Genomic DNA, 25,733 nt, shown 5'->3' with positions numbered 1-25,733 from the left:
TAGCTTTGGCTCCTCTTTTTATATGTTTTTCTCTCCCTGGGCCTGTCCTATGTAAATTGGGCCAGCCAGGAGTGCTGTTTGTTTTACCTGAGGTTCTCACTCCGGTCCTCGGACCTTCCTTTGTTCTATTTTCGCAGGCTTTTCCCTTCCAGGTCTTTTAGCCAGCCGCCATTCTGGACTCCTTTTCCCTATTCTAACAGCAGGAAAGTGGAATGGGCCTTCAAGGCATCCCATTACATCAGTTCTGTTTCCTTGAACACTAAGGATATATGTTTATGCCGAGTAACACCTTTACAATGATTTTCTCCTACAGTGGTGTTTTCCATGGTCATCTTATGGGAGGAGGCTGTTCAACATGTTTATCTAGTACAGTTCAGGGAAGACACCTGGACAGGCAGGAGTGGGAAGCCAGGCCACAGAGGCAGAATACAGGCTTTATTGTGGTAGATATTGTTTTCCTCTATCATGTCACTTTTGATATATTAAATGTATACCTTCTTTAGTTCCAGAAGAGTATTCATATCATGCTAAGCTACGCTTACTTTTCTAACTTGGAATCCCCAGGGCAGAAACTATCTTTTGTCATCACCTAGTACCATCTGGCTTCCCTGGTAGCTCAGAGGGTAAAGCTCTGCCTGCAATGCAGGAGACCTGGGTTCGATCCCTGGGTCCGGAAGGTCCCCTGGAGGAGGAAATGGCAACCCACTCCAGTATTCTTGCCTGGAGACTCCCATGGACGGAGAAGCCTGGTGGGCTACAGCCCACGGGGTCGCAAAGAGTCGGACACGACTTAGCGACTTAACTAACTAGTACCATCTGGCAGTCAATCATGTTTAAATGGAAACAAAAATTAAAAAACGAAATAATGCAACAATATATTTCCCTCAAGGAGAAATCATGACATCTCTAACATCTATTTAGCTTCAAATAATTAAAGAAACAACAAGAAAAAAGAGAACCAGTAAAGACTGTTAACTATGTTGTGATCATACAACTGCAGATTTACTTGCTTGTGTCCTTTATTACACACGTTATGTTCCTGGGCAATTTAACTAATATCGATGGAACTTTCGGGTCAATAAAATATTTAGGTGATTAAGTATGCTTTCACGTGACCTGCCATTACCTAAGATATTCGTTTATTCAAAACAAAGGGGCTAACCTAAAAGAAGGGAGAAAAAAAAAAAAAGGCGTTGGCTCCTCCTCCAGACCCCCCCAACGGCAGGATGACAGGGAGGGACCGCGCCCTCCCCGGAGACGCTGTCCTCGCGGCGCCGCCGGCCGGCTGAAGCCTCCTCCTCGGAGGGGACCCCGTACCGCGGAGCCTTGGTGACTGCAAGGCGCCGCAGCCTCCCCGGGGGCCCATCCCCAGCCAGGTCGGGGCGGGACCTGGCGCCCGCCACAGCCACGTGTATGCGCGGCGCGGCGCATCCGCCGCTTTCCTAGGGATTACCGCCGCCCGCCGTGGCCGGGCCGAGCGCCTCTGAGGAGGCTTGTCCCAGCTCACTCGCCGTACCGCGCGGCCCCGCGGAGGGCAGGGCGCGCGGCCGACATGGGCGAGACCATGTCCCGGAGGCTCAAGTTGCAGCTGGGCGGGGACGCAGATATGGAAGATCGGGCGTTCCCCAACCCTTTCCCGGACTACGAGGCCGCCGCCGAGAGGCAGGCCGAAGAACCGCCATGTTCTCGCACCCCGCTCTCCCCCGAGGAGCTCGGCCTCCCTTTCCACAGCGATGGGAAGGTGAGTCGGTGATAGACTGCTAAGTCCGGGAAGCACCAGGCCGGGAGGGGAGGGGCAGGGGCGCCAGCGGTGGTAGAGTCCAACTGCCGCCCCCTCGCCGGGCTGACGTCACCCGCCGGCGCCGCGCCGACGTCACGCTCCCGCGTCGCCTGGGTCAAGGCCTGACCCGGGGGACGCCAGGGGCGTGAGAGGCTCGGCCTGAGGGGACCGGGCGGGGGGCCGGGCCGCGGTCCTATCTGGCCCTGGAAGGCTGTGAACCTCTGTGCTATTAGTCTCTTTCCTCGTGGTAGGCGCCTCTGGCTTCTCCTGCCAGTCCGCTAAAAAAACAGTCACAACCTGAAAGGAGTGTGTTTTTTTTTTTGATGGGAATGCTTAGGACTTCAAGCCAGGGAGACTGCGTGTCATATAGCCCTGAGAAACTGCCGGGAGAAGGCTGGGGAGGGAGTTAGGATATATTTAAGTTTGTAACAGAGGGCGCCAGGCAATTTGCACGTCAGAGTTTTTTGCTAATTAAAGAAAACTAGATAATCTCAAGTTAAGGAATTTACTGTGAATGGGAAGATGCAGGAGTGTGGGGTTTTTGAAATCATTCCTGTTCTGTGCATCTCAGCTGTTTGAGGCCAGCATCCTGGTTTTCTTGATTTCTCACATGCCCCCGAGCTCCTCAGCACTGAGGCTGAGGGTGGGTGGGTGGTGGCATCTGCTGAATCGCAGACATTGTTTTCTGTTTTGGGAGCCCTCATTCACATTTGGAAGCCCCAAAGCGCTGATGGCTGTGACATGCTTGTTTACTGATGTGGCAGGAAATGTTTCTTTCACAGTCCCTCTCTATGGTTGGAAATTCAACCATATGTGAGAGACTTTTCATGACTTTTTTTTTTTTTTTTTGGTCCCGCTACTCTGGAAGGACGTCTGAGATCAAACGAAAGTTCTTGTTGCTATGTCGCTCCAGGTGTTAACTTCTGGATTAGGCCCATTGATAGATAATAAAAGATTCTCTGGATCCTCTATCTTCTAACCTATTAGGATCCAGGAGATATTTCCCTTGTTGCTTCTTCCCATACCTAGAATACACTGTTACTGTTATTGAAGGCATACAGATCTCTATTTTTTGGATCAGTTGCTTTAAGTCACCATTACATTTGTTGGAGGGCTGGCTACACACTCTAAGAGAGGACAGTCTTATAAAATAGACATAAGCAATTTGACTAGTAACCTTGACAAAGTCATTGTAACTGAGAGACAAAAGCATAAACAATTTGGAAACAACAAAAGTTATTAGTTTAATGAGTTGTAATCTAGTTGCAATAACCATTAATAACCATTAAGTCCATAGGAGATCCAGCTGGAGAAGCCAGATCTTGGCAGGATCAGGCAGAGAGAAAAAGACAAATGTTTTATCTTTGTTTACAAAGGCATACTTATCAACCTGTTGTAGGTCACAGCATAAGAGAAAAAAATTTACTGGAAAACAGGTTCAAGTTAGTATGTTTTCTAAAGTCAAAAATATAAATCATAATTCATCAGTTCATTTAGTTTCATGTAATTGATTCCTGTTGATCTGCATGAAGTAATCAGGTTTTCCATTAGTTTGTAATTTGTTACCCAGTTTAGTGGTAGTAAGGCTATCAGAAACACATTGGTTTATTTGTTTAAAAGTTCTTTTTATGAGTTTTCTTGAAATCTTCATTTTGTAAAGGCAGTGTAAAATAATGATAGTCTCTGAAGGACAAAACTTAAAATAGCATAGTTAAAGGTTTGAGTACAGTGTAATTAGGAAATTTGGATATTTTAGTATAATCACTAAAATTATGACTGGTAGCATTATATCAGGACATATCAGATGTTAGGGATTTCATATAAATTTTGGAATATCTGTATTAATGATATTTATCCATACATTATAACCTAAAGTTCACCTTCAATCATTTGACAGTGCTTTTGAATTAAAAAAATGCCAAATAAACTTAATTTAACATTTGTCTCTGAGATGTTTTGGAGATGTTTCTTCGAAGCATCCATCCCCAAGTCATCTAGAAGCTAAAACAGCTTAGTTAGATTTTGATATTTGGGAATTTTGTTAGAATTATAAAACACAGTATCGTAGGTCACTGAAAGAATACTTATTCAACCAAAGTCATAAAACAATTAAAGGAAATCAAATAGAGATCACTTAAGGTTGCAGAAACTCACACAATTTATTATTAAAAAGGAGCATTTCTCCCATAAATCAAATCCTACTCCTGCACTGGCTCACTTAACAAAATCCATTTAGTCAACTTGAATCTAAATTTAGATAATCCTGAATATGGATAAAACTTTTTCCTTTTTCTTTCCAAAATCTCTCAACACTTCCTGTATTCAGTCTCTCATTTTCCATCCAAATAAAATCAACTGGCTAATACTTTCTTTTTCCTCAATAAAATGTAATTTCATTTTTCATATCTTCTTTCTGAAAACATACATTCTATTTCTTACTGTATACTGAAAAGTTACTGTATCATTTCTCATAGCTTTTTAATTCCATGTTTAAATTAGAGTCCTCAACTCTTAAAACCTTAATTTTAGTAAAGCTAAGAAGTAAGCAGTACTGAACTGTCTTACATCGGCATTCTGTAGATTGGTGTATAAACACCAGTGATAATTTCTAAAAACATTTGTTTTCTTATAGAGAACATTTCAGGTGATACCAAACATTTTCATTAATATTCCCAAATACTTTGTTTTTCTACTTAATAATTGATGTCTTAGTATCTTTTAGCTATTTAATAAATTTTCATCACATCAGTTAACATAACTCCAGAACTTTTAAGTTATCAAATATCTGGAAAGATCATTTTAAGCAGTCACTTCAAAAAGACAAGAGTTTTAACTCTAAGATTCTTATTTACATTCACTTTGAAGTTTCATTATATCAAGTTATTTTCTTGCAAGAGATCTAGTAAAGTCTTATTTATTAAACCTAGGTAAAATAATCTTAACAGCATGTCTTATTTTAATTAGATTAACAGTCTTAAACCTTAATATCAGGTACCAACTTAATACTGACTATTCCTCAGTTCATGTGAACCTGAAAGTCATCATGGCCAGTTTCTTTAAAAGTAAGAGCTTTTTATGAAGATTAAATAGAGCTCTTTTTAAATCAAATTCTAATAATACTTTTTTAGAAGTAGAGATATTTCATATGTATAATGTGGACACAGACATAAATAGGCAAACTCTAGATCTTCTTGCTGGAATGGGGACCCCTTCCAGGGCCCAAAGTGGGCTCTTGTCTAACACTTGGAAATGAATTGTCTGAGGAGACACACATGCTGACAAAGCAAGAGATTTTACTGGGAAGGGGCACCCGGGTGGAGAGCAGTAGGGTAAGGGAACCCAGGAGAACTGCTCTGCCACTTGGCTGGAAGTCTCAGGTGGTTTTATGTTGATGGGATTAGTTTCTGGGTTGTCATCGCTCAGCCAAGATGGATGCCAGAGAGGAGGATTCTGGGAGGTGGTCAGACACGTGGTGTCTCCTTTTGACCTTTCCCCAACTCTTCCGGTTGGTGGTGGCTTGTTAGTTCCGTGTTCCTTACCAGGACCTCCTGTCTTAAAACAACTCATGCAAATGGTTACTATGGTGCCTGGCCAGGGTGGGCAGTTTCAGTCAGTGTGCTTCCCCTAACAATCTCATGGCTTCATTTAAAAGCTTGTCTAAGAATCAGGTATTACCATATAAAGTTACTAGTTTACAAACAGTTGGAATACATTAAAGTTGCTTGCTGAGTTAATTAAGGCTTACTATCTGTAAGGTTTGACTGAGGAAAGAATCTCAGCAGTTCGGATTAAAACTGCCATATTTTTTCCCTTGGTTTCAGATCTTGGTGGCGGCTTGAGCTAATTCAGGTCTTTATGGCCTACATTTACATTTCTGTTTTTTTAGACATTTGTGAAACAAAAACAGTTGCTTAGTTTCGCAACTTTAGAGTTTAACTTATTATGCTCTCAAAGGTTTGTATAAGGCATTTAGCAAAGACCTTTCTGAGTTTATAAATTAAAAAAGCAAAATCACTATTTTTATTTTCATTATCCCTTGCATGTTAATACCCAGTTTTACTAATTTTGTATGGCTTAGGTAACTGTTGCGGGGAGGAAGCCAATTCTGACTCCATGTTGGAACTGTTTCTTTGACTTGGTTTTCATTGCTTTTGTTATTATAATCATACTTAATAGCTTGCCTCAGAGGACATTCCCCCTCTGCTTGAATATAAACTAAAATGCTTTTGTTCAGCTCATCCCTACCTGCCTGTGAATGGCTACAAAAGAAAAAAAGAGAGATTAACACACCCTTTTCCAAAAGCTGGCTCTTCCTGGAGACTAAAGACCCTTTCACTTCCTCACTGACTCTGTTTTGACTGTTGACTTTAGTTCCTCATTTCTTCTCTCTCTCTGGCTGCATAAAAGAACCTGGCATCCAGACCTCCACAAGATGTGGAGTTGTTTTGAGGAGCTAGAAGTCTTCTGACTTTCCGAATAAAATTTTTTCCTTGCCTCAACACCTCATTTCTTGCATTCATCGGCCTGTCCTGCGGCAAGTACAGTGAGCTTGGACTGAGTAACAAACTATTGGTTTCCTCAGTTGTCTATCCCACAGTATAATTAAATGAGAGCTGTAACCGCTTTATATAAAGCCAATTTAATTATACCAATTTTATATACTTTTATCTAAATGCCACCAACTTTTATACCTTTAACTTTAGTTTTCATTAGGATCTAAACAGTAAACTTTGGTCCTAGAGGAGGGGTTTTAGAAGGTTTTTTTTCTTTTCCCTGTCCAATTACCTACTTTTATATAAAAAGCTCTGGGGTTCCCAGAGTGTGGTTTAAGCCAAGGAGTCCTGGCCCTTTGGCCTAACTGTCCCAAATAATTATTGGTCAGATATCTCTGTAAATTTTTCTAGCCCATTAAATATTAAGTTAAAACTTTATAAATAAAACAGACTTGATTGGCTTTAAAGATGGGGATTAGTAGGAGGTCTCTGTTGGCCCATTTAACCTTAGATAGTGTAGTAATATCAAATCTTGTTTTCATCACATAAATGTCCATTTTATTTACCCAATTTCAAATAACCATCCAAAGATTTCTTTATTCACTTGCAGTAACTCCTTTTAAAAAAAATTCTCCTTGTTGTTCAGTTGCTCAGTTGTGTCTGACTCTTGTGACCCCATGGACTGCAGTATACCAGGCTTCCCTGTCCTTCACCATCTCCTGGAGTTTGCTCAAACTCATGTCCATTGAGTTGGTGATGTCATCCAACATCTCATCCTCTGTCATCCCCTTCTCCTCCCACCTTCAATCTTTCCCAGCATTTCCCAACCAGCCATTGTTCCATATTTGTGTGGATCACAACAAACTGTGGAAAATTCTGAAAGAGATGGGAATACCAGACCACCTCGTACCTGCCTCCTGAGAAACCTGTATGCAGGTCAGGAAGCAACAGTTAGAACTGGACATGGAACAACAGACTGGTTCCAAATTGGGAAAGGAGCATGTCAAGGCTGTATATTGTCACCCTGCTTATTTAACTTATATGCAGAGTACATCATGAGAAATGCCAGGCTGGATGAAGCACAAACTGGAATCAAGATTGTCAGGAGAAATATCAATAACCTCAGATATGCAGATGATACCACCCTTATGGCAGAAAGCAAAGAAGAACTAAAGAGCCTCTTGATGAAAATGAAAGAGAGTGAAGAAGGTGGCTTCAAACTCAACATTCAGAAAACTAAGATCATGGCATCCAGTCCCATCACCTCCTGGCAAATAGATGGTGAAACAGTGGAAACAGAGACTATTTTTTGGGCTCCAAAATCACTGCGGATGGTGACTGCATCCATGAATTAAAAGACGCTTGCTCCTTGGAAGAAAACCTGTGACCAGCCTAGACAGCGCATTAAAAAGCAGAGACATTACTTTGTCAGCAAAGGTCCATCTAGTCAAAGCTGTGGTTTTTCCAGTAGTCATGTATGGATGTGAGAGTTGGACTATAAAGAAAGCTGAGCACTGAAAAATTGATACTTTTGAACTGTGGTGTTGGAGAAGACTCTTGAGAGTCCCTTGGACTGCAAGGAGATCCAACCAGTCCATCCTAAAGGAGATCAGTATCATTGGAAGGACTGAAGCTGAAACTCCAGTACTTTGACCACCTGATGCAAAGAACTGACTCACTGAAAAAGACCCTGATGCTGGGAAAGATTGAAGGCGGGAGAAGGGGACAACAAAGGATGAGATGGTTGGATGGCATCACCGACTCGATGGACATGAATTTGAGCAAGCTCCAGGAGCTGGTGATGGACAGGGAGGCCTGGTGTGCTGTAGTCCATGGGTCACAAAGAGTTGGACATGACTGAGCGACTGAATTGAACTGAACTGATTGTTCCATATCTGGTTCTGACTGTTGCTTCTTGACCTGCATACAGGTTTCTCAGGAGACAGGTAAGGTGGTCTGGTATTCTCATCTCTTTAAGAATTTTCCACAGTTTGTTGTGATCTACACAATCAAAGGCTTTAGCATAGTCAGTGAAGCAGAAGTAAATGTTTTTCTGAAATTTTCTAGCTTTTTCTACGATCCAACAGATACTGGCATTTAATCTCTGGTTCCTCTGTCTTTTCTAAATCCAACTTGTACATCTTATACAAAAAAAAAAAAAAAAAAAGAAAAAATTCTACTTTGGAAATAATATCTAGACTTTCCTTCCAAGTTTTTCCTATTGATTTTATAATGCTCTTATTAGCATCTGTAAGACATATTGAGGGAAAATAAAGGCTACAAGGGTTATAAATGAAGCTGGTTAGTTTTTCTAGTTTGTTGTAGACAAAAGAAATTCTCAGGTTAAATACTAGATGTTTTCCTCACTTTTAATATGATTTTTGTTTTATAGGTACCAACAAAACAGCTGTTTACAATGAGAGTACCCCAAATTCGCTAATCTGCCAGTTTGAAAGGGTCTAATTTTAAAAGGATCCATTATTTGGCCACCAATAAATTATATCTCAGTAGAGATTCAAACCATGCAAAAAGACCTGGGGTCAAACCCAAGTCTCTTGTGTCTCTAGCATTGGCAGGTGGATTCTTTACCACTGGTGCCCCCTGGGAAGTTCAACCTCTTATAGGCCAAACACAAACAAATACAGAACAATCTAGGATGATCAGGTAGAACATTTACATCTCAAAGACACAGAGAAATAAGAGTTTCCCCCTGGAAGGCCTTTGTTTAAGGTTTTACCAAGCTGGCTTTTAATGTAATAAAAGAATCCTGTCAATTTTTAGGGTGAGATTTCCTTTAGGGCTTCCCTGCTGGCTCAGAGGGTAAAGCATCTGCCTGCAATGCGGGAGACCTGGGTTCGATCCCTGGGTGGGGAGATCCCTGGAGAAGGAAATGGCAACCCACTCCAATACTCTTGCCTGGAAAACCCCATGGATGAAGCCTGGTAGGCTACAGTCCATGGAGTCTCAAAGAGTCGGACATGATTGAGCGACTTCACTTCACTTCCTTGGTGGCTGAAATGGTGAGGACTCTGCCTGCAATCCAGGAGATCTGGGTTTGATCCCTGCGTCAGGAACATCCTCTGGAGAAGGGAAGGGTTACCTACTCTAGTATTGTTACTTGGAGAATTTGTCGGAGAGAGGACCCTGGCAGGCTACCATCCATGGGGTCGCAAAGAGTCGGACATGACTGAGCAACTAACACTTTCACCTTCCTTTAGTATAATTTCTCCAATTATAGTATATTTTCTCTAGTTAACTGGATACTTGGCCAGAATGAACTCTGTCGGTACTGTCCTTGAATCTGGGGTGTTAGTTGGAGATTGACTTTCTGATACCCATTGTTTTGCTTTTGAGAGATTCTCTTTCCCATTTTAAGTTGAATATGTCAGAGATAAAATTTCTAGTGAAATTATGTGGTGGGCCTGTGTGTGACTTGTGAGCCTAATTCCTCCAGGAGTTACCCCTGAGTTGTTTTAGCTCATTGTATGTGTCTCAGAGTCTATCTCTGGTAGTCTGAGACCAGTGTGGTTGCTCAGATTGCTGAATGGCCAGTTCTCATTTGTGACCCCCAGGCAAGCAAGTGTTTTAATGAGTGACTTTGCCTATGGGACCACTGCACAGTATGAGGACTCAGCCTCAACCACCTCCATAAATTTCTTAGTCACCTGAGAAAACCATAACTACCTGGGAGAAGTTTTGTCCCTTTTGTTTGAAGCAAAGCTCTCATGGAATATCTTCACTTTTATTCCGACAAATTCTGTTAAGGCAGCCGAACTGAGGAAGAGCATCAAGTCAGGCTCTGACTTTACTAATCAGGACAGACCACTCAGCCTCCTACCTCAGGGCAGCCTCGGTGTCTTTCCTTTGAGCCGCCAGGTATTCCTTGGTATCTTTCAACCATCCCCCCCATCCAGTACCTTTCCACTGGGTGGGGATCTCCCTGATATCTTTCAGCCAGTGTCCCCAGTGTCCTTCAACTGGGCAGGTATGCCTTGGTGACTTTCAACCAAGCCCCACTAGTATCTAGACCCCGGGTGGCTATAACCCAGTATCTTTCAACTGAGAAGGGACAGCTACCTGCTATACCCCACCAAATAAAACTCAGGATCATCAACCAGTATGGGAGATCTGAGAACCAGGAGAGACTCACTGAAATCTGTCCAGACTCCAGAGGAAGCGAATGGGCAAAAGGGGCCTCTGTTGGTACCAAGACTCTGGATCCTTGTAGAGTTTAGGCAGAGGAGAGGAATCTGCTTTGGGTCCTGTTGCATTGGTCACCAAAACTGTTGACTAAGAAAAAATAGTCACAACCTGAAGGTGGGGTGTGTTTTATTTTGTAGGAATGTTTAGGATTTCAAGCCCAGGAGGCAGCATCTTAGGTAGCCCTGAGAAACAGCTTCAAGGAGGCATGGAAAGGAATCAGGATGCATAGAAGTTTGTAACAATGGGGTAGGTGGTCTGAACGTCAAAGATTATTACTAAGTAAGGAAAACCAGATATCAAGTTAAGGAATTTAGTGCTCTTCTATGTATGGGAAGATGCAAGAGTCTGGGATTTTTGAAGTCATTCCTTTCATATGCACCTCAGCTATCTGGGGCCAGCATCCTGTGTTTTTGATTTCTCATATTCCCCTGGGCTCCTCAGCAATCACACTGGGGTTGGAGGTGGGTGGCGGCATCTGCTTCATCACAGGCATTGTTTATGCTTTTGAGAGCCCTCATGCACATTTGGAGGCCCTCGCTGATGGCTGTGGCATTTTTGTTTACTGATATGGAAGGGAATATTTCATTTCATTTGCCTTTGAAATGCGCTCTTTCAGGGTGCTTGGAATTGTGGGCCAGTGCTGGGGTGTCTGTTGTGTGCAGATTTGTTCACCTTTGAGGGCCCACCCCCACAGCTGCAAAAGTTACCTGCTGACCACCTGGTGGTACTGTTCCTGTGTCCCAAGTTTATCATCAGGCCTGGTCCTGGCCCCGCAGTGTTGGAATTCATGGCTTGGGAACAGCAGCCAAAAGTTATTGTTCATACGGGTCGCTTTGATGGGTCTGGTCTGTGCGCCCAGGAGTTGGAAGTGGGATATCTGGGAACAAACTAACTTGGTAGTGGAAAAGTGAGCAGGAAGGAACGTGTGAATACTGGCACTGGGCTGCTGTTGGGTTTGGTAAAACCACAAGTTCCCTGGTTAGGTTACTGCTTTTCCACGATCTCTAACTCCTACTTTACCTCTCTGGCTCCCCAAATATTTTGTATTTGAAAGGGGATGAGTTCACCCAAATTAAGGCAATTTTGAAAGCACTATTACTGGTCTGAATGTGGAATCTTAGGCAAGTGACTGCTCTAAAATCTCTTTTCTTGTATGTAACTAAAAGCTGGAGAACAATTCCTGATTCACAGGAATGTTAGTGACTAAATTAAAGTGCTCAGTCACTAAGTCATGTCCAGCTCTTTGCGACCCTATGGACTGTAGCCGCCCGGCTCCTCTCTCCATGGGACTTTCCAGGCAAGAATACTGGAGTGGGTTGCCATTTCCTCCTCCAGATTGTGTTAAAGTATCCATATATAAAATGGTCTGTCAGACTACCTTATGTGGCACCTAGTAAGCCCCTGATAGATAGACACATTGTCTTTCTTCCTCTTGAAAATTTGTGCTCATGGTTTAGAATTCATGTTAATAATGATTTTTCTCTAGATTTCTCTTGTTTTTACATACTTTCTGCTATATTTGTGATTTAGTATTCAAATCCTTTGTAATAAAATACATGTCTGGCACACATTTAAAAAAATCTGTCATTCATACACATTACCATTGCTATCTTAATAGTATCTCTAAGGAGTAAATACTATCTTTAAGAGTAAGGATGCTGCTGCAGTTTAAAGAGATATGACAAGAACTTCTGACCATCATTTGAGTCTCCCTGAGAACAGTAAAGAGTTGGGAACAGTTGAGTTTCATTTTCTACTGCAGAAAAAGAGGTAAACACTGCTTCTGAAATTACATGTTTTTCTTTTTAACCTTTATATCTGGTAAACATAATTCTGACCTCAACCACGTGCCAGACTGGCTTATGTAAATGGAAATTAAACTAAACAAATAACTAATGGGGCTTGTGGGGACCCATGCCAGCAGTTGTTGTTACATGCTAAAGGAAAGGGGACGTGTTCTTTCATGTTCTTGACACGAAAGTGAGGGCCCATTAGAGGGATTTCTGATTTTAAAAGGTAGAAATGAAGCTGAATGGGACAATAGGGTCTGCCCCTGCCTATGTCCTCAGTTCACCTTTTGTCTGTAAAAAAAAAACTTTACCCAAAGAATAAGTTGAATCAGAAAAGTGAGGAAATGCAGAAGCAAAGGAAAGCAGTCAAACAGGACAAAATAATAATAGTTTAGTCATTAAGCATAGTCAAGGACCTTTAGTTCCTTCTCAAGGGCTATAGATAATATTCTGAGCCATATCCTGTGAGCTTCCCCACCAGGTGGAAGAAGGTGACCACGGGATGACCAGACTGTATCCGTGAAATAAGCTCCCACAACTCTGAGAACTGGCCTCAAAGAAATGGGAACAAACCGACCCTGAAACTGAAGACAAAGTATACTTAAAACAATCAAGAAGATGCTGATCGGGCAACTACATGACCAACTTCAAGATGACTCTTGGAATTGACTGCTGTTTCTGCACACCGTTCCTCCTTCCACTTATACACCCCTGAAATTCGCTGTTAAAAGCTCTAACCCATTGGTTGTCAGTGGGGAAGTCAGCCTTTGGCTTTGAGTCCCACCAGCCATCCCCCTGGTTTTACCCTCCTCCAAAATAAAGCAGACTTTCCTTTCCACCAACCTTGCCTCTCAGGTATTGGTTTTAGAGAGGCCATTAGCAGGACCCCACATTTGGTAACACAAAAAATACTTAGATTTAGGGAAACTGTAAAGTAAAGGGAAGATTAAGTTCCACTGTCTTCTGTAAAGATAGATTACAATTGACAGATTATTCCTTTTTTAATCCTTAGAATATTAAGGATGTAGTTAAAATAGAAGTTGTCAGCTGTACATTTGTTTTGATAGAGACATGAAGCTTCATGAAAATGAGGGTGTTATGGCTTGAATTGTGTCTCCCCAAAAGATGAAGTCCTAAGCCCTGGAACTTCAGAGTGTGACATTTGGAAACAAGGTTATGTTAGATGTAATTAATTAAGGTCATACTGGAATAGGGTAGGCTCTCAATCCAATATAGCTGTTGTCGTTAGAAGAGAGACAGAGACACAGGGAAAGAGAAGATGACCATGTAATGATGGAGGCAGAGATTAGAGAGCTGCATTTGTAAGCCAAAGAACATCAAAGATTGCTAGCAAACAGTCAAAGCTATAGGAGGCGAAGAAAGATTCTTCCCAGAGTCTCAGACTTGGCCCTGCCAACCCTTGATTATGGACTTGTGACCTTAAGAACTGTGATACACTTGGGAGATAGAAATCACACAGTGAATTGATAGGGAAAGTTTAATATAAAGGACTACTACTAACCATGAAAGTTGGATTAATGAGAGATTGCCTCATAAAAACTAAAGGGAATTCTAAAGAATATAGGAAAGAATATAGCCAGTATGAGGAGCAGCCCCATTTCTACGACTAAGAGGGTACTCAAGAAGCCACTGTTACTGTCCACGTATTGCTGTGTAATAAGTGGCCCCCAAACTGAATAATGTAATAAAAATGTATTCTATTACATAGACTCTGAGGGTCAGGAATCCAGTTGCTATAGGCTGAAGTTCAGTTGGCTGTTTGTAATTGGTTGTCCATAGGTTTTGGTTTTGTAACTTAGAGGCATTTACAGGCTTAGGTTCTAGTTTGCTTATGTAGGCCACCAGGGTAACAGAGCCACCTCAGCCTTATGGTCTCCTTGTTTAATTAACAATATCCTTCTTTTGATTATGTTCTCATACATGAAAGACTGATCTCATTGTTTAGAAGTGCCACCTTCAGTCACCATTAGAGTTAAGTTGCTCTTTGTCGTGAAACTCATGGGTTATGGTGTCAGGTTCATGGAAGAATTGTTTTTGCTGTTCATCTCATTGTTCACTTGTATCTGTTTCTCCAAGAGCAGTGAGACCATGTGATATACTGCCAATGGCTGTGAACATAAGTTTAAGATGGTTGAGAGAATATAGTCCACTAGGGAGACTGATGAGGACTATTAGGAAAATAATACCAAGTGATCGAAGAATAGTTTTCAGCCAGGGCCCCATGAACCAAACTAGTTGGTATCAGCTAAATCAAAGAATATACCTGAAGGGCATCAACCTGCCAAGTGTCTTATTTCCTAATTTCTTACATTTGCTACAGTGTCAGAGGTATGTCCAGGTACAGCTGGACCAAAGCCAGAAGGTACTGGCTTTGGTGCACACTCCTTGTTCAGCCAATGAATGATCTAAGCAGTTCTGTTATCTAGAACCACCTTAGCAAGAAAACCTAGTGACTTTCGTTGTGCAACTATGGCCTCAGGAATAGATTCAGTGATAGTTGCCAGAGTTAAGGAACATTATCTTCTTATACATTAGAAGAGAGAAAAAGCAAGTAGTGAAAAAGCAAAAAGAATAAAGGTTTTCTTTTTTTTTTTGGAGATGAAGATCTTGTTCTGGGATCTCAGGAGATGCCATCTGCTTCTGGGCAGGAATCTCCCTGGTCAGTTTCATTTTATATCTCCAGCTGGTATGCAGTTCCAAGAGTCTGGAGGAGCCCTTTTTAATTGAGGGCTGTGGACCCAAGGTTCAAGGCCCTGAAATTTGGCTGCCATCTGGGTATGAGGAGGAATTGGTATGGTCCCTTCAAGGACATTCAAGAGCAATCACTAAGAAGTGATCCAAATCAAAAAGTGGGGAGAAAATTGGAAATGTTACTTTGGAAAATCATAACCAGGTATTTGAAAAAACTAGGAGAGTTCAGGATCCAGTCCAGTTTACATGTATATAACAAACCTCAAAGACAGTGAACAGGACTAAAGTCTGATATACACAAGGTTGTGTTACAGTTTTCTACCAGGCCACCTTACCTGTCTCCTAAGAAGCCTGTGGGCAGGTCAAGAAGCAACAATTAGAATCAGACATAGAATAACAGACTGGTTCCAAATTGGGAAAGGAGTACTTCAAGACTGTGTATCATCATCCTGCTTATTTAACTTATATCAAAGTACATAATGGGAAATGCTGGCTGCATGAATCACAAGCTGGAATCAAGATTGCTGGGAGAAATATCAACAACCTCAGATATGCAGATGATACCACTCTAATGGCAGAAAGTGAAGAGGAACTAAAGAGCCTCTTGATGAAGGTGAAAGAGGAGAGTGAAAAAGCTGGCTTAAAACTCAACATTCAAAAAACTAAGATCATGGCAAATAAAGGGGAAGCAGTGACAGATTATATTTTCTTGGGCTCCAAAATCACTGCAGATGGTGACTGCAACCATGAAATTAAAAGGCGCTTGCTCCTTGGAAGAAAAGCTATGACAAACCTAGACAGCATATTAAAAAACAGAGACATCACTTTGCCGACAAAGGTCTGTATAGTCAAAGCTATGGTTTTTCCAGTAGTCATGTATGGATGTGAGAGTTGGACCATAAAGAAGGCTGAGTGCAGAAGAATTGATACTTTCAAACTGTGGTGCTGGAGAAGACTCTTGAGAGTCCCTTGGACTGCAAGGAGATTAAACCAGTCAATCCTAAAGGAAATCAACCCTGAATGTTCATTGGAAGGACTGATGCTGAAGCTGAAGCTCCAGTACTTTGGCCACCTGATGCAAAGAACTGACTCATTAGAAAAGACCCTGATGCTGGGCAAGATTGAAGGCGAAAAAGAAGATGGTCAGATAGCATCATCAACTCAGTGGACTTGAATTTGAGCAAACTCTGGGAGATAGTAAAGGAGAGTGAAACCTGATGTGCTTTATGTAGCCCATAGGGTTGCAAAGAGTCGGACATGACTTAGTGACTGAACAACAGGGATAAACTTTTTTTCTCTGCCATCACCTTCATTTCTATTTAAGATAATCGTAGTAAGGCTCATTTGTTCACAACATAAGTCCTCATTGAACTTGGTCTGTCTTAGTGAGGGGACCTCCTGGGGATTGTGAAGGATCTCCTTCTGACGGTGGACCTGTTAAAAGATAAACTGAGGCATATTGCAAATGCTAAGAGTTAAGGGAGCACAAACTGATTTGAATCAGGAAATGCCAAAGTGAAAGTGGTCAGGAGCCCTTTTCTGACAGGAGCCAGGGGAGCAATGTGGGATTAGGGGCCCTGACCCTATGAACAGCTGAATGTTACTGTAATTTAACTCCAAATAGGTGGTTCCTCTGTATTGAAATTCTTCCATATCAGTGGTTCCTTATCTGTGGCTTTAGACAACCACTGTGGTACTGTAGTGTTTACTGTTGAAAATATCCATGTACAGGTGGACCTGAGCAGTTCAAACCTGTCTAGTTTAAGGGTCAACTGTATAGAAAAGTGTGGAAGCGAAGCATGGACCTTCTTGATTGGCTGTGACTTAAAGCCTAGTTGTCTGTCTGTGGTTGGTTGTCCTTGGTGTTTGGATTTCATAACCTTGAGGCGCCCACAGGCTTAGGTTTTGGTTTGCTGAATTAAATTGCCAAGGCTTCAGAGCTGCCTCAGGCTAAAGAATCTGAAAATAAATGGGCTTTGCCAGGCTGAGGGGAGTACTGAGTGAAGGGACAGGGGAGTCAAATCTAACTGCTGAGGAGGGAGCGTGAGTAACATTGGGTGGTAACCAGGATGAAAAGGCAGATTGGAGCCCATTGTGAAGGACTTGATGGGTCCTACGGATTTTAGAAGTTTTAACATACAGAAATGAAGATAAAGAGAAGTTTTACTTGTCTTCTATAACTTGGCATTATCTTGAACTGTTGGAAATGCTTCATTTTATACCTTCTTCACTTAATTTTCTGTATTTTTGTTTGAAAGTGTGTTCTTCTCACTTCAGAATTTGTTCAGTGTCATAATATATCCCAGAAACCTAAGAAGATAGCAGTTTTCAGTTGCCCAGAAATTGTAATTATTTTTTCTTCATTCAAATAAGCTAATATGGGCGTTTCTCCTCAGAGTGAGATTTTTGGATCCAAAACATCAGCCTTTCCTCTAGCCAGTTCTCAGGTTGTGATGTGGAAAGATAATGACATAAAAGTAGAATTGAAAGATTATGTAGGGGGGACTAGAAAATACCTCAAGTCGACACTTCCCATCAGTTGGGAACAACATGTGAAGAGCACATGAGAATGTGAATTGACCGAGGTTTGACTCCTACCTTTCTGCCACTTATTAGCTGTGCTGTGTGCTAAGTCTCCAGTTGTGTCCTGCTCTTTGCAGCCCTATGAATTGTAGCCCCACCAGGCTCCTCCCTCCATGGGATTCTCCAGGCAAGAGTACTGCAGTGGGTCACCTTTTCCTTCTCCAGGAATCTTCCTGACGCCGGGATCGAACCGCCTCTCTTATGTCTCCTGCTTTGGCGGGTGTGATCTTTACCACAGGCGCCACCTGGGAAGCCTGTTATTAGCTGTAGACCTTGAACAAGTAATTTGGGCAGTGATACTACCTTCCTCATAGGTTATGACTATTAATTAGTTAATGCATGTAAACACTTAAAATGATGCCCATTAATATAGGATAATAGCATTTATGTTATCAGCTTGTAGTAAAAAGTTAAGTTGAAAAGGTAATTGAAGTTCTTAGTATAATATTGTGATAATATACTCTATTGGTTGAAAGTTTATGTAGTAGTTGTGGTATAACCTGTTCCTCTTTAGCTTAGAGTTAATACCTCTAGAGCACTCAAAAGTGGTGCTTGATATTGATGCAATTATTTATAGTACCTTGTCACACATAGTTGCTGATATTAATACATAGGTAAGTAGTTTGAGTTTAGTTAACAATAGCTACTACCATTGTTATATATCCTATTTTTTGTTACTGTAGCATAAAATGTGATAATGAAAAATTTCTTAAAAGTTTATCTTTACTAGAATATTAAAAATACTGCATATCCTTTACTTTTTCCCTCTTTTGCATTTTTCTTCTGAGGAAGATACAGCCAAACATGCAGTATTCATATAGGTATGTTCTCAGATTGTCAACAGTTCTCAGATTTTCAAATTCCATACCATACTTTTCTCACTGTCATCATCTCCACAATGGGGATATTAACACCCCTGCTGATGGTGGTGAAGGTGAAAAAGGATTACCAGATGTTGAAAAAGTCAGTGAAACTCTCTGTCCACAGTTCTGTCAACTCATGCTGTTTTTATTCAGGCCACAGCAAAATTGAAGATTGCTGTATATCATTAAATGTATCTTCAGATTTGCATGTTTGAGCTTGAGCCCTCAACAGGAGGCTTAATGGACTAAACAGAATGTCTAATCCATGGTTATGGAGGGCCTAACCATGCGTTTTTATTTCTCTTCCCCACTTGACTTTACTCTTTCAGACAGGAATTTTTTCTTATCTGTGCTTGAATTATGGTTATTATAAAAAAAAAAAAACTCCACACTTAATACTGAACCTAATACATAATAGATACTCTGTGAATATTCTTCAATGAATGAAGAATAAATGTACTGAAATAAAAAACTTTTTATTGTTTTATTAGAATTATTTTATATATTATTTAATAGTATTTTACTTTTAAAGTTTCTTGTGTATCAAGAATGTTATTTGAGTCATAATTTAGGTCCTCTTGACAATCTTCAAAGATAATAAAAGACTGTGTAATATACTTTATCCATGTCCCAGGTGAGGCCTATACTCTATAGGGCCACCTTTGGAGTCTGCAAAGGCCAGAGTAGATCTTGAGCAAATTTTGCTGAATTAGAATTGAATACAACAAACTGAGTTTTCCAAAAATAAATATAATTTGACCACAAAGTCCCACTATATTAGCTACAATTATATATGCTTTGAGCCCTTATCAGTTTATTAATATACATCACTAAGCAGTTGACCTTGATTCTTCATTGCAATTATAAACATTTTCGTGGTTAAGACATATATCCCCTAGAGAAGTGGTCCCCGACCTTTTTGGTGCCAGGGAACAGTTTCATGAAAGACAATTTTTCCATGGATCAAGGTGATGGAGGGTATGGTTTGGGGGATGAATCAAGTGAATTATATTTATTATTCACTTTATTTCTATTTTTATTGCATCAGCTGTACCTCAGATTATCAGGCATTAAATCCCAGAGGTTGGGAACCCTTGCCCTAGAAAGTATACACAGTAGATTATTGAGTTAATTTTTATGATACAAAATAAATACATCCCCTTTTCTTCTTTAGTAATTCACTTTGAGGTAATTATGGGGTATTTTGGATATTCATTTTTGTTTGAAAATAGAATGTTAGAAAACACGCCCACCTATTTCACATGTGTGAACATCTTCCTCTGGGAGATCTGAGATTACGAAATGTGCTTTCCTGCACCTGTGCCCTGAAGGAAGAAGGTTTATTAAAACCTTTCCTATGAAAGAATTACTTGCTGCTGTCTGTGTGTTTGCATATGTATCCTTACACTTGCGGGCTCGCTGGTGACCCACACAGTGAAGAATCCGCCTGCAACGCGGGAGACCTGGGTTCCATCCCTGCGTTGGGAAGATCCCCTGGACGAGGGCATGGCAACCTACTCCAATATCCTTGCTTGGAGAATCCCCATGGACAGAGGAGCCCGACGGGCTGCAGTCAATGGGGTTGCGAGGAGTCGGACATGACTGAGGGACTAAGCAAAGCCCAGCACGTCACATATATACTTGTATTTACTGATATCTGTACATTTGCTCATATGTTGATGTGTATAATCTGTGAATATCAAATAAACAAAATGTCGATTAAAAAGCCATTTCTATTCTCTTTAAAAATGTAGGCAACTCATTGTTAGCTTTAGTTTCTTTGTGCACAACATGGGGATAATAATGTTACAGAGTTATCAAGATTGAATTAGATAAGTGCCACAAGTGCCTACATATATGAGGAGTATGATAAATTATTTTATTCATAAGCTTTCCTGGTGCATTATTCAAACTCAGAAGTTTGGTTCACAAATACCTATTCAAAACATTACGTTTTGCTTTAGGAGTTATTTATATATGCATGTTAAACACCTGTTTTGAGACTTTCCACTCTTCTTCTGTTTGAAATTAAGATCATGAATTTTTAAAGTTAATTGTCAATCTTTTTTAATTTATATTTTAATTTTTATTTAAATATAAATTATAATATAAATATAAAATATAATATTTATATTTTATTTTTATATTTTACAATATTTTGTATTGTATTTCCTCAAAGAACTTTTATGAAAAATAGAAAAACTATAATTATTTTAGAAATAACCAATGTAGCTTTGATTTATAACATTTAGGGCATCCTTGTTTGGGAAAATTGCCTAATGTGGGGGAAAAGAATATTTTCTTGCTAATTTCAGTGTTCAGTTCAGTTCAGTCACTCAGTCGTGTCTGACTCTTTGCCACCCCATGAACTGCAGCACGCCAGGCCTCCTTGTCCATCACCAACTCCCGGAGTCCACCCAAACCCATGTCCATTGAGTCGGTGATGCCATCCAGCCATCTCATCCTCTGTCATCCCCTTCTCCTGTCCTCAATCTTTCCCAGCATCAGGGTCTTTTGCAGTGAGTCAGCTCTTCACATCACGTGGTCAAAGTATTGGAGTTTTAGCTTCAACATCAGCCCTTCCAGCGAACACCCAGGACTGATCTCCCTTAGGATGGACTGGTTGGATCTCCTTGCAGACCACAGGACTCTCAAGAGTCTTCTCCAACACCACAGTTCAAAAGCATCAATTCTTCAGCATTCAGCTTTCTTTATAGTCCAACTCTCACATCCATACATGACCACTCGAAAAACCACAGCCTTGACGAGACAGACTTTTGTGACAAAGTAATGTCTCTGCTTTTCAATATGCTCTCTAGGTTGGTCGCAACCTTCCTTCCAAGGAGTAAGCGTCTTTTAATTTCATGGCTGCAGTCACCATCTGCAGTGATTTTGGAGCCCAGAAAAATTAAGTCAGCCACTGTTTCCATTGTTTCCCCATCTATTTGCCATGAAGTGATGGGACCAGATGCCATGATCTTAGTTTTCTGAATGTTGAGCTTTAAGCCAATTTTTTCACTCTCCTCTTTCACTTTCATCAAGAGGCTCTTTAGTTCTTCACTTTCTGCCATAAGGGTGGTGTCATCTGCATATCTGAGGTTATTGATACTTCTCCCAGCAATCTTGATTCCAGCTTGTGCTTCTTCCAGCCCAGTGTTTCTCATGATGTACTCTGCATATAAGTTAAATAAGCAAGGTGACAATATACAGCCTGACGTACTCCTTTTCCTATTTGGAACCATTCTGTTGTTCTATGTCCAGTTTTAATTGTTGCTTCCTGACCTGCATACAGGTTTCTCAAGAGGCAGGTCAGGTGGTCTGGTATGCCTGTCTCTTTCAGAATTTTCCAGTTTATTGTGATCCACAGAGTCAAAGGCTTTGGCGTAGTCAATAAAGCAGAAATAGATGTTTTCTGGAACTCTCTTGGTTTTTTGATGATCCAGCGGATGTTGGCAATTTGATCTCTGATTCCTCTGCCTTTTCTGAAACCAGCTTGAACATCTGAAAGTTCACAGTTCACGTATTGCTGAAGCCTGACTTGGAGAATTTTGAGCATTACTTTACTAGCGTGTGAGATGAGTGCAATTGTGTGGTAGTTCGAGCATTCTTTGGCATTGCCTTTCTTTGGGATTGAAATGAAAACTGACCTTTTCCAGTCTCGTGGCCACTGCTGAGTTTTCCAAATTTGTTGGCATATTGATTGTAGCACTTTCACAGCATCATCTTTCAGGATTTGAAATAGCTCAATTGGAATTCCATACACCTCCACTAGCTTTGTTCATAGTGATGCTTCCTAAGGCCCACTTGACTTCACATTCCAGGATGTCTGGCTCTAGGTGAGTGATCACACCATTGTGATTATCTGGGTCATGAATTGCAGTGTAGTTACTAAAAATCAACCTCCCAAATTCTTTAGCTTCTCATGCTGTTTCTGTGCTTTGTGGTGGATATGTATTGTATTCACATGGTGTGATTGAGTGAAAACTGGAAACCTTTTGCAAAGCTAAAGGTAAATTGTACATGGAAAATCAAAACAAAAATGTTCATAGTGAAGGCTCAGCATGGGGAAGCCCAGGAAATTTGGGATTAGATAGTCTAGTTACAGCTCCAGGAGTTAGGTCTCTTGCTGACACGTGACTTAGGGCTAGCCTCAGATTTCTCACCTAGAAAATGGAGAATCATTCAGTGATGTGAAAGATTAATTCAAATATCATGTAGAGTACTGAGTGCCAGGCATATGGTAAATGGTCACTAATTATTAAATAAATTGTCTTTATAGTAATACCATTATTAAATGAGATGAACCAGTTAAAATCCCCCCAAGTAAAATTATAGCATAACAGATTTTCTTCTTTGTTCATGAGGCTTTGGTTCCAATGTAAATTAGAAATCTCTTTAATGACAAAATTAAAAATTAGGAACTAGGAAAGATACCTTAAAACAAAGGCAGAGAAATTATTTTTACAGTGAAATTTTGACAAGTATTAAGAGGAATTAGAGTGAGTAATCATAAGCCTTAGAACTATATGCTAGTATCATTTATGAGGAATAAAGCATTTGCTTTGGAGTCAAGTTATCATGACAGAGCTAAAACAATACACAAATATCTCAGGCCTACATTCAGCTACAATGAACAGAAGACTTAACTTGGAAGTATTTTAATCAGATTATTTTTCCTGTATAACAGGAAGTCTAGAAGTAGGCAACTGATGGTGTTGATTCATTTCAACAAGATATCAGATAGGATTTCTGCAATTATGTTGGTCTTGCTCTCATATTTTTTGTGTTATAGTATAAGATGGCTGTAGTTCTGGATTTCTTGTCTAATGTTACAACTGGACAAAGGGAGAAAAAAGAAGGGAATACAAGCTCTATGTTTCTCTTTTATTAAGAAATGTGAGAACCTTCCAAGAGGCCCTGGAAGACTCGCACTTGCCTTTCACTGTTTGGAACTGTGTCCTGTGGCTGCCCTTGGTTGTAAGGCAGTCTGGGACAGCAAGTTGCTCTTCTGGGCTTAGATGCGTTGCTGCTGGGAATAGAATTAGGATTCTGATGATGAGAAGGTGTGGGAAATAAATGTGGACTGGACACTACCTTATGGGTTCTGCCATATCAGATTATGAAGATATAATACTCCAAGTTTTTTGTTTTTTCTTCTCCTTTTGACTATTATTTGGCATTTCTTTGACTAATGGTAGAAACCAAAGGTTTAAATGGTTTAAAAGGTTTAAATACAAGAGGCTTAATGACTAACTTGGTGTCAAAAAGTTATTAAGCAGTTGGATGGAGAATCAGATAACTATTCCTCTTTAACACATAACAGTAGTACCTCTTAATTCTTCTGATCCATGGAAACAGGATATCTTCCCTTTTGTTTATGTCTTCGATTTCTTTCATCAGAAGCTTTCAGTTCCAACACACACCTCTTTTACCTCCTTGATAATAAAATGTATTCCTAAGTATTTTCTTATTTTTGATGCTATTGTGATGAAATTGTTTTCTTTATTTCTTTTTTGAGAAGTTTCTTGTTAGTATTCCCTGGTGGTTCAGTGAAAGAATCCTCCTGCAATCACAGGAGAGGCGGGTTCAATCACTGGTGCAGGAAGATGCCCTGGAGAAGGAAATGGCAACCCATTCCAATATTCTTGCCAAGAGAACCCCATGGAGAGAGGAGCCTGACAGGCTACAGTCCATGAGGTCAGAAAGAGTACAAAACGACTTAGGGACTGAACAGCAGCAATAGAAACACAGCTGCTTTCCATATGTTAATTTTATACCATGCAACTTTACTGGGTTTATTGTTTATATCAGTTTTTTTGGTTGAGTTGCTAGGGTTTTCTGTCCTTGTTGTTTTTGTTCAGTCACTAAGTCGTGTCCAACTGTTTGTGACCCCGTGGACTGCAGCACACATCAGGCTTCCCTGTCCTTCACTATCTCCCAGAGTTTGCTCAAACTCATGTTCATTGAGTCAGTGATGCCATCCAACCATCTCATCCTCTGTTGCCCCCTTCTCCTCCTGCCCTCAATCTTTCCCAACATCAAGGGTCTTTCCCAAAGAGTAAGCTCTTCACGTCAGGTGGCCGAAGTATTGGAGCTTCAGCTTCAGCATCGTCCTTCCAGTGAACAGTCAGAGTTGATTTCCTTTAGGATGGACTGGTTTGATCTCCTTGCAGTCCAAGAGACTCTCAAGCATCTTATCCAGCACCACAGTTTAAAAGCATTAATTCTTAGGCACTCAGCCTTCTTTATGGTTGAACTCTCACATCCATTTATGACTATTGGAAAAACCACAGCTTTGACTATGTGGACCTTTGTTGGCAAAGTGGTGTCTTTGCTATTTAACATGCTGTCTAGGTTTGTCATAGCTTTTTTTTTATGGAGCAGTTGTCCTTTAATTTCATGACTGCAGTCACCATCCATAGTGATTTTGGGGCCCAAGAAAATAAAATCTGTCACTGCTTCCACTTTCCCCCCTTCTATTTGCCATGAAGTGATGGGACCAGATGCCATGATTTAGTTTGTTGAATGTTGAGTTTCAAGCCAGATTTTTCACTCTCCTTTTCCACCCTCATCAAGAGGCTCTTCAGTTCCTCTTCACTTTCTGCTGCTAAAGTGGTACCATCTGCATATCTGAAGTTGTTGATTGATCCTTTTAGTGTATTTTTGAATTCAGTTTGCTAACATTTTGTTGAGAGTGAAAAAGTTGGCTTAAAGCTCAACATTCAGAAAACTAAGATCATAGCATCTGGTCCCATCACTTCATGGGAAATAGATGGGGAAACAGTGGAAACAGTGTCAGACTTTATTTTGGGGGGCTCCAAAATCATTGCAGATGGTGATTGCAGCCATGAAATTAAAAGACACTTACTCCTTGGAAGGAAAGTTATGACCAATCTAGATAGCATATTAAAAAGCAGAGACATTACTTTGCCAACAAAGGTCTGTCTAGTCAAGGCTATGGTTTTTCCAGTAGTCATGTATGGATGTGAGAATTGGACTATAAAGAAAGCTGAGTGCCGAAAAATTGATGCTTTTGAACTGTGGTGTTGGAGAAGACTCTTGAGAGTCCCTTGGACTGCAAGGAGATCCAACCAGTCCATCCTAAAGAGATCAGTCCTGGGTGATCATTGGAAGGACTGATGCTGAAGCTGAAACTCCAATACTTTGGCCACCTGATGCAAAGAGCTGACTCATTGGAAAAGACCCTGATACTGGGATGGATTGGGGGCAGGAGAAGAAGGGGATGACAGAGGATGAGATGGCTGGATGGCATCACTGACTCGATGGACATGAGTTTGAGTAAACTCTG

General features: G+C 40.7%; 1 protein-coding gene across 1 annotated transcript in view; it reads left to right on the top strand.

Moving 5' to 3' along the window:
* The first annotated feature begins 1,243 nt into the window (after positions 1–1,243).
* The window catches only part of LANCL2 (LanC like glutathione S-transferase 2), a 95,272-nt gene continuing 70,782 nt past the window's right edge, over positions 1,244–25,733 (top strand). The window contains exon 1 of the mRNA XM_070462896.1: positions 1,244–1,741. Coding sequence (XP_070318997.1) covers positions 1,553–1,741 — 189 coding nt within the window. The 5' untranslated portion in view covers positions 1,244–1,552. The remainder of the gene's footprint in view (positions 1,742–25,733) is intronic.

This window comes from Odocoileus virginianus, unplaced genomic scaffold, assembly GCF_023699985.2.
Source record: "Odocoileus virginianus isolate 20LAN1187 ecotype Illinois unplaced genomic scaffold, Ovbor_1.2 Unplaced_Scaffold_17, whole genome shotgun sequence".
Classification (NCBI taxonomy): domain Eukaryota; kingdom Metazoa; phylum Chordata; class Mammalia; order Artiodactyla; family Cervidae; genus Odocoileus; species Odocoileus virginianus.
Note: the sequence above shows the minus strand (reverse complement) of the source record. Positions and strands in the feature narration are given on the sequence as shown.